This window comes from Rhineura floridana, chromosome 3 (genome assembly GCF_030035675.1).
Source record: "Rhineura floridana isolate rRhiFlo1 chromosome 3, rRhiFlo1.hap2, whole genome shotgun sequence".
NCBI classification, from domain to species: Eukaryota; Metazoa; Chordata; class Lepidosauria; order Squamata; family Rhineuridae; genus Rhineura; species Rhineura floridana.
The window spans coordinates 56141152-56151326 of NC_084482.1; the positions used below are offsets into that span (position 1 = coordinate 56141152).

At 40.6% G+C, this 10175-nt stretch overlaps 1 protein-coding gene across 1 annotated transcript; it reads left to right on the forward strand.

The window, feature by feature from the left end:
• The first annotated feature begins 6527 nt into the window (after nt 1-6527).
• LOC133378741 (14-3-3 protein gamma-like) lies at nt 6528-7271 on the forward strand. The gene has a single exon (XM_061613367.1). It carries the CDS (start codon nt 6528-6530, stop codon nt 7269-7271), a length of 744 nt encoding a protein of 247 aa, XP_061469351.1.
• Nucleotides 7272-10175: the final 2904 nt, after the last annotated feature.

Sequence of the window (10175 nt, forward strand, 5' to 3'; positions counted from 1 at the left end):
AATTAAGAGGTATTTCCTTGGTAGCAAGTATGTGTCAATGTAGGTGCCAAGTGAGCCTCCAAGAGGAAAGAATTCCATAAACTGATAACTGATAAGGCCCTCTTCTTAGAACCTGCTTCAGATGGCAGGGCCACCCAAAGGAGATATTTTGAATCTGTGGTGCACAGGCAAGTTGATGTAGAAAGGGATGGTCCTTCAGGTATCTAGGTCCCAAGCCATGTAGAGCTTTAAAAGTAAGCACTGACACTTTGAATTGTGTTCAGAAATGCACTGGAAACTAATGCCACTCTTTAAGCACTGGTGAGAGATATTTCCAGACCACTCTCAGCAAGCAGCCTAGTAGCTACATTTTGAACTAACACAGTTTTCAAATATTCAAAGGCAGCCCCTTGTACAATACACTGCAATAGTCTGACTAGAAGGTTACCAGAGCATGAATAACTGTGAGAAGGCTGTATCTTCTCTCTTTTTTTCCTTGCAACATTTGTATTGACATTTTGAACAATCAAACCATACAAATAACAAACAACCACAGATCAGCATGCAGAGCAAGAAGTACAGAGCAATAAAGTTCAGTATCCCTTTGGAAAGATGAATAACAATATTACCAAACCGTTCATTAACATGAACATAACTCCTCCACAAAGAGGCATGGCTTGACAGGGACAGGTGAGCCCCTGAAGTTTTATTCATGAAGCTAAGGAATGGGAACCAAATCTTGTCAAATTGATCCCATTTGTTTCACCCTTAAGTATTCTGCAATACTGTGAGATGCTCAGACAGGGCTATATCTCATGCACCATTCAACCAACCCCCCTCTGAGTCCCAAAGAGGGCGCCTCCACTGATTTACAGCACTTAGAACTAAATTTGGACCACTGTCAACAACCAAGAGATTAGTTCCTTATATATAAACAACAGATTGGAGTCAGTTTCTATTGATAGAAGCGTAAGGCCTGGGTCTGGCATGAATTTTTTACAAGTAATGGTGGATTCTCCAAAAGTTACCACTTTAGGGTGGGAAAGCAAAAGGAGATAGAAACACGGTCAGAACCCTAAATGCAACAATACAGCGACTAGTACATAGGGACAAAGAGAACTATTATAATAGTTATTGTATAGAAATAGAAGAGGACAACAAAAAGGGAAGAACAAGAGCCTTATTCCAAAAGATTAGAGAAATTAAAGGGAAATTTAAACCACGAGTAGGAATGTGGAATAATCAACAGTGGAACACACTGATTGACTGAGATGAAAGAAAAGAAAGATAGAAGCAATACACTGAAGAACTCTATAAAAGAGATGCCAGGATGACAGATTCATTCATGGAGGAACCATATGATGAAGAACCAGAAATTTTAGAATGTGAGGTAAAAGTTGCTCTTAAAAGACTTGGAAGAAAAAAATCACCAGGAATAGATGGCATACCAATAGAGTTGCTACAAGTTACTGAGACTGAATCTGTCCAAATTTTGACAAAAATTTGTCAAGAAATATGGAAAACTAAACAATGGCCCACAGACTGGAAACTTTCAATAGATATCCCAATTCCAAAGAAAGGGGATCCCAGAGAATGCAGTAATTATTGAACTATTGCCTTAATATCCCATGCAAGTAAAGTAATGCTCAAGATTCTATAACAAAGGCTCTTACCATATATGGAGCGAGAAATGCCAGACGTCCAAGCTGGATTTAGAAAGGGAAGAGGCACCAGAGATCATATCACAAACATACATTGGATAATGGAACGGAGCAAGGAATTTCAGAAGAAAATCACCCTGTGCTTATAGATTATAGCAAAGCCTTTGACTGTGTAGATCATGAAAAACTATGGAATGCTTTAAAAGAAATGAGGGTGCCACAGCATCTGATTGTCCTGATGCGCAACCTATACTCTGGACAAGAGGCTACTGTAAGGACAGAATATGGAGAAACCAGTTGGTTCCCAATAGAAAAGGGTGTGAGACGGGTGTATTTTATCACCCTATTTGTTTAATCTGTACACAGAACATATCATACGGAAAGCAGGATTGGACCAAGATGAAGGAGGTGTGAAAATTGGAGGGAGAAATATCAATAAGAGATGCAGATGATACCATACTATTAGCAGAAACCAGTAATGATTTGAAACAACTGCTGATGAAAGTTAAAGAGGAAAGCACAAAAGCAGGACTACAGCTGAACGTCAAAAAGACTAAAGTAATGGCAATAGAAGATTTATGTAACTTTAAAGTTGACAATGAGGACATCGAACTTGTCAAGGATTATACTTCGGCACAGTCATTAACCAAAAGGGAGACAATAGTCAAGAAATCAGAAGAAGGCTAGGACTCAGGAGGACAGCTATGAGAGAACTAGAAAAGGTCCTCAAATGCAAAGATGTATCACTGAACACCAAAGTCAGGATCATTCAGGCCATGGTATTCCCGATCTCTATGTATGAATGTGAAAGTTGGACAGTGAAAAAGGCAGATAAGAGAAAAATCAACTCCTTTGAAATGTGGTGCTGGAGGAGAGCTTTGCGGATACCACGGACTGCGAAAAAGACAAATAATTGGGTGTTAGAACAAATTAAACCAGAGCTGTCACTAGAAGCTAAAAGGATGAAACTGAGATTATCATACTTTGGACACATAATAAGAAGACCTGATTCGCTAGAAAAGACAATAATGCTGGGAAAAACAGAAGGGAGTAGAAAAAGAGGAAGGCCAAACAAGAGATGGATTGATTCCATAAAGGAAGCGACAGACCTGAACTTAGAAGATCTGGTTCATGACAGATGCTCTTGGAGGTCACTGATTCATAGAGTCACCATAAGTCGTAATCGACTTGAAGGCACATAACAACAACAGCACATATGTAAAAAGGTCCCTTTGCAAACACATCCCCTCCAACATGTATATATTTATTGATCTGGGACAGCCACTCAGAAGTCCAGTGCCAGCATATTAGGGTCTTCAGAACTGCTTTCTGGATTCTGGCCGAGGTAGTTTTAAGTGGGGGTTTGAACCAGAGCCATTCCCAGGTAGCATCATCTATCAGGATTCCCAGGTTTTCCTCCCAAACCTCACAGAGACTCTGCATGTCTCCCATGTATACCTCGAAAGCAGCTGTCAGGAAAGCCTGCTGCCACCACCTGTCAGGTCCCACCTTGTGTGCCCCAGCTCTGGTCACCACAAGTCAGGATCCTGGTTTTTATTTGTTCTCTCACCGGCTCTAGCACAGATCTCGCAAGATCCCACTGCTAGGTAGCACCACCAGCCACTCCCTATTTCACAATATTGCCTTGAGACTTTGCCTTAGTCTCCTTCTGGCTTATTGTTACTTTGTGTCTGGGTGCACTTGCAGGCCACAACCCCCCTGTATCTTTGTGTCTATAAAGCATACAGCCCTGGGTTGCTCTGGATACTTGATGATGTTACACTATCTCATCACCGCTGCCACCATTTGATACTGTTTCTCCACCTTGGTAAATACCCTGCCCACCCTTCTGGTCTGTGAAACCCCAGCCAAGGATTAGGCTTTTGATAAACCAAGAAAATATTTATAAACACCAGGAAATAACAAGATTACTTAAGGTATATTTAACAAGCGTATGGTTTCATATATTGAGTTACTCTTTATGTTTTTGTCATATATAATCTGCCTCAATACCAGCCTAATGCAATCCAACCCACAACTCCCTCAACTCCTCACAACCCAAAACAACCACTCCCTCTCAACTGTCATCCTCTCATTTATACCTTCAGCCACTCAAATGCTCAGCCAATCATCATACAGCATTCTCCAGCATTCTAGCCCAGGTACTCCCCCCTCTCACTCAGTCCACTTACCATATATACTTTAATAAACCTGCACTTACCATATTTACAGTAATATCTATATACAGGGACATCACAGCAGCCCCTTTTAATTGCTGATGGGGGCGGATGCATAACACCTCAGATATTATCAGTGAGTGCAGCCCATCTCCCTTTCAAATTAGCCTGTTAGCAAACCAGTGTATCTGAAAGCCTGGGAACCAGTTCAACTGAAGGCCATTCAAAATGGGATGGCTTTGCAGCATAATGCTATGAATTCTGTAGTGGATCTTGGATCTCCAGTTCTTAAATTGGAGATATTTATCACGATGACAGAAGTCAGGATGATCTAGGACTGGGGTGAGAGCTGACACACACACACACACATGGGGTCAGGCTGCACACCTACTCTCCACACAGATAGTGTAGTAGAGGAATGGGTTAGAAAGTTTGTGCAAGCAGCCCAAGTGGGGAGCAGAAATGACAACTCTTGAACTATTGGTGCCGAGGGGAAAGCTCCCCTGAATCAAGCCAGGGGACCTCCAAGGAACCCCAGATGATGAGAACCAGTTGTTTTAACTGAAATAGTTCATAACAGAGCCTGAGGTTGGGCTGAATTACCTATAATTAGATATTTTAGTGACATGGTCTAATAAAAACTACCACTCTGCCTTGTATCTTTTAAAGTTATTCTAGACAACCATTTGTAGTGTTGTAGCCTCTTGTAAACTAATTGTGAGGTAGTTACATCCTCAGGGAAAGCCCATTAACAAGTAGTGCCTGACCATATTTTAAATTGAGCATTCAAATTGCTCAGCTGAGCATTTATAACATTTTCAGTCTTGTAAATGTATTTAGCCAATCTCTTAGTCACCACTAGCGACCAGGAATTCCCCGTAGGCAAGTATATGGAATTCTCTCCAGGCAAGTGGGTAGGGACAGAGCACTGTTTCTCCTGTGTCAGTTTCTATACTGGCTATGGAGGAAGGGGACTGACATCCTCCACAATCACTATGGAAATTAGTTTTTAATCTGGATGAGGAAGAAGTTAATCCCCTTCCTTTACAGTTAACACAGAAACACAGCAGACTGGGGCAGGAGAAACTGTTGCTGATTTAGTGATTTCCCCACTAAATCTAGTATTTTTAGGCACTCGTCTGCTAGCAAATTTTCCTTTCTAATGACTAGTGGGAAATCTAGTGGATGTCAAACATTTTATGGTGATAATCTGGTGGTTTTTACAAATACTTCAATTTCATTATTTTTTCCTCTATTGTGTATTTCATGAAACTCCCAGCCAAAATCTAGCCTTTTAATTTTTGATCTACTACAAGACATTTTCTTGTATTTTACATTGTTTGTATTTCTGTCCCTATGTTTAGTCTCTAAAGTGCTACTTGAGTATTGTTTCATTTCTGCTGTAAACCATGGCTAGTTGGTTACCTCTTTGATTGAAAGGATACCAGAATAATGTACCCAACACCACCCAATGAGCCGATGACAGGGAGGAAGATTTTTAAGTTAAGTATCCAGATCCTCTGGTGTGCTTGTTTTTTAAAAGTGTAAAGACAAGGACATTCTTGCTAATTGGCTCACTGAGAAGGAAAATGTGCAGACCATATTCTACCCAAAGTGTGATGCGGCCTAAGCACCACCAACTCCTCGCAAACCACAGCTGGCTCCTGCAGACTTGAGCAGAAGAGACTGCTATGATGTTCCTATCATGAGTTCCTATGATGATTAGGAACAATAAGAAATAAATGGCATGCACAGAGTGCACCTGCCTCACCATTTGGGAACCTTGGTTTGTATTTAATAAGGTGATTCCATAACGGGTACCCTTTGTAGAAACAGTACATCTTATAATCATCATAGGAAGAGCCTGCTGGATTATGCCAAAGGTCCACCTAGTCCAGCATCCTGTTCCCGGAGTAGCCAACCAACCAAACACACACAAACAGCATTTTTAAAACCTAAAAAAGCCAGGAATGCAAAACCTCCATACTTTCAAATCTAAAAGATGAACACACATATTTATATCTGCAGTTCCAAACTTAAATACAAGGTACACAGAGCATTTTCGAACCTTTTAAATTCTATTATCCACCTTGTAAAGCAATTCCCCATAACAGTGTTTTGCAATAACTTACAAATGTTATCAGACAAGGCGTGTAGTGAACTTCGGTGGATTTTGGGTGTGGATCTGGTGGGGGGACAATCTTGTTGGCAACACTGGGAGAAACTCTCTGTTTCTCCTTCACGAGCTAGTCATGCTTCTGGCCTGCACATTTTTTTACCAGCCTACTTTTTATTTATAAGAGGAGCCCCTAGTAACGCTCGGGGCCTTAGTAATATGGCTGGCATTATCTTTACTAGCCCACATTTCAGGCAATTGTTCCAGAACACTTTTTGATTATCTTCTTTGTTTTGATTTTGAAAACACCTGTTATACATCTTATATTCTTCAAATATGAAATAATTACATTTTGTAAATAGCAAGAACACTTGTTGCACATTTCCAAACATCACTATGGTACTTGAGAACTACTGAGATCTTCATGTAGCATATTTTTCTATTCTAAATGCTGCAGCATTTCTGTAGATTAATATACTATAGTTTTTGTGGAAATAGATTGGCTGCTTCAGAACATTCCTGTCCCTATGACATCACTTGTTGCCTGCCACACAGCTAGAACCTCCCACTGTGACTGTTGGTCTCTCCCTGTCAATGCTGAGCCGCAAGCAGCTGGTGCAGGCTGCACAGCTAGCAGAACAATGTGGCAGATACAAGGACATGGCCACTGCCATGAGGCAGCTTGTGATGGAAGGGAAAGACCCATTAACCCACGAGGAGAAGACCTTGCTTTCTGAGGCCTATAAGCTCCTAACACGGGAGTGTTGCTCTTCTTGGCGACGGCTAAAGCACTCAGTGGAGCAGGGGGTTGGAAAGCAGAAGGAACAAGCACAAGCCTATCGTGAGACCATAAAAAAGGAGCTGGAAGCACAGTGTTGGGAGATCCTTAGCCTGCTGGACCATGTATTACTCAAACACTGCAGTGAAACAGATTATGAAAGCCGGGCCTTTTACCTAAAGATGCAAGGGGACAACTACCGCTACTTAGCTGAGGTGGCCCTGTCTGATGCCAAGGAGACACTAGTGAAATCGGCAGAGAAAGCTTATGGGGAGGCTCAGGAAATAAGTCAGTGGCATTTAGAACCTACTCATCCATTGGTCTTGGCTGTGGCCCTGAATTACTCAATCCTTTATTATGAGGTTCTTAACAACCCTCAGCAGGCAACCAAGCTAGCTAAGGCTGCCTTTGATAAGGCCATCGCTGGGCTGGAGATGCTCAGCCTAGAGTATTACAAGGAATCCACAGTCATCATGCAGCACTTGAGAGACAACATTGTGCAGTGGACTGGTGATCAACCACAGCAGGTGGAGAGTAACAGGGGAGAACTAGAAAGCTAATACTAGAATCCTGAAACTGGCATTTAACTCTATTGAAGTGAACTGTGGGATCCAATGATGAGTAGCTGTGATACAGACTCCATTAGCCCTTCTATTATATTCAGCAGGTACTAGATCCACGCAATAAGTGACTAATATAAATGCAGGCATCTTTGGTCTCTTAATTCCCTACCAGAAATAAAACCCCATTCCTGATGCACTTAGCCTGTACTGTTGTAAAGGTTTAAATTTATTTATTTATTTAATTTGTATCCCGCCCTTCCTCCCAGCAGGAGCCCAGAATATGTTACAGCTTTATTTAATGTTGTAAGGAACCATTACTTAGTGCAAAAAGCTTTTGCAGACCTTAAAGAGTTTAATTACCTTTGTCAAACAGTTTGAAAAATATCATTCCTGTAACATTCCATTGTTAGGGTGGATAAACCATTGCAAAAGTCACTCGTTTCTAAATGTATTTTCCCCATTAAAAGTTTAAGCACTAGAATGGGAACAATTCTAGATTCTCAGGCAGACGTTAAAAGGATTTTGAAATACTTCTAAGCTATCAGCATGTAGGTTTATTTTAATGCTTAATTTCAAATGGGGAAAATGTGCAAATGTCTGTTTTTACCATCATGAGGATGCATATACCTTGGCTAGATGAATGCTGTCCAAAAAGATGGTAAATCAACTCAGGAGGAAAGGAGAGCCAGCAGAACACATTATTTTCTTGGTTCATGTCTAACAAAACTAGAGAAAAACTGTGGTAGTTGCTACACCATTAAGTGCAAATATTATTTGCTTAATGTGAACATAAAGTGAGCACGGCTAAATTGACCAAGTAGTGCATGTGAATAACACAATCACTGCCCTAATTAAGCCTGGCAAAGTGGCAACCTCACATTATGTACTGTAGTGCTTGTCCGTTTATTCCTCCTGTGCTTTGAAACAATTTTCAAGCCTTTGCTGACAGACAGCCTCACATCAGTTTGTTACAGACTTGGCTCCTGATTTTACTCTCCTAAAGCTTTAAGAGCTGATAAAATTATTTTAGAGACAAAATCCTGAAGATGCTGGGTTCACAAAATTCTCCTCCAGTTATGCATAAGAGGCAGTTGGCTATTTCAAAGTATTCCAGAGACAATAATAATAACACACTTCTAAAAATATTTATTTTTAAAAAAAATGATTTTACTGGGAATGCTCCTGCATTCAGTAATAGCAGCAGAGGCTGCAGCAATCTATTCATGCACAAATTAACAATCCAAGAACCTAACTTTAGGCCAGTGCTCTGCACTGACAATAAGCAGGTATACATTGCACCAGAAATAGTCACTATGGTGCGCTGTAAATGGTGTTGGATCACAACTCATATCATACCTGATCAATGGCAATACTGACTGGGTCTGATGGGAGCTGAGCCAAACATCTGCAGGCAACCTTGTTGACTACTCCTGCTCTATAACCTTGAATGCAAAATTATGTGCCAAAGAAACCAAATTCTGCATTCAGAATTAATCATGCAAATGTGCATGAAACTAATTTGATGATTTTCCGAGTTGAGATCCAATGTTAATCATACTGAGAGTGATCTACTCCAAGTATGACTTAGAGGGTTATCATGCTGTTCCCAAACTTGATTTTTTTTAAAAGACAATTGCATATTTATTTTTATTTTGGTACAAGCAGGGTGGCGATGAGCAAAGACAAATCGGAGGCAGTTGTAAGGAAGAGATATACAAATGAACAGCTGGTACAGCAATCACTGCAGAGCAAAAGCTTCCATCCACCTCCACCCCGACCCTGCACTAACAAAAGCCTCCCCCCAGTCTTAACAGATGTGTGCACACTCTCAAAAATTTCTCTGCAATCACCAGCGTGTAAAAAGGGGAAATTCTCCCATTCCAAATTTAGTGTCATACCACCACGCTTTGCAAAAGGTTCATAGAAAACATTGTTCCAGTTTCAGCCTCTAGGTGACAATTTTGTCAAAGAGATGCATCAACTATAGCAAGAGTGTCTAACATGGAGATAGTAGTACATGCAGCTGCCACCATAGGGTGTAAGAGGAGTTGTACTACTACTGCTGCTACTAATACTATTACTACTGTCAAATGTCAATAGGATAATAGCCATAATCGTAACTGCTCTGCTGAGGCTTGTTATGTGGGCTTATCTGGCAGTCATGGAACATTATATATACTGAAAGGAAGAAAACATTCATGGCAATTATTCTAAGAGCATAGTATTCCTTTTCCTTTAAGAAGGGATGGGTGCAATACTTCTTCAGAAAGGATGGTGGTCAAAAGAAAAAAGCTTACATAGTCTTCATCTTTACCTGAGCTGTTTAAAAATATCCTTATTTTAGGGATCAGACTGTGGTCACATCCAGACCATCCATTTAAAGCACTATGATACCACTTTAAACAGTTATGGCTTCCCCCAAAGAAGCCTGGGAATGCTAGTTTGTGAAGGGTCCTGAGAGGTGTTAGGAAACTCTTAACAAACTGTCTCCATAACTTAAAGTATAAGACTGCTTTTAAATGGTTGGTATCTTCCATGTTGATTTTATTTTTTAATGCTCACAAAAGTGGGAGAGATTCTTTGAAAGGACTGCTAAGCTAATGGTTTGTCAACATTTCAATTATTATTTATTTCATCTCGGGATTGTGCACAAAAAGGTTCCTTTGCCTCATTCTAAAATGCAACCTTTTTTACTTTTTGGTGAATGCTGCTGCAACAGCATTTACAAGGAGGGTTATATCATGTCGGTATGGTAGAAGGGTGCAATGTATTCTGTGCTAGCTGAAGATTAATTGCAGAGGATATTGCAACTCGAGGACTCAAAATTGTCCTGTATAGAGCTGATCCAGACAATCATGGAAGAGGCAAAAAGTCCTTAAACAGTATAACACACACACTCCA

What these genes read in the sequence shown, in the direction of transcription:
- LOC133378741 (XM_061613367.1), top strand. Translation starts at nt 6,528, where the DNA reads ATGCTGAGCCGCAAGCAGCTGGTGCAGGCTGCACAGCTAGCAGAACAA.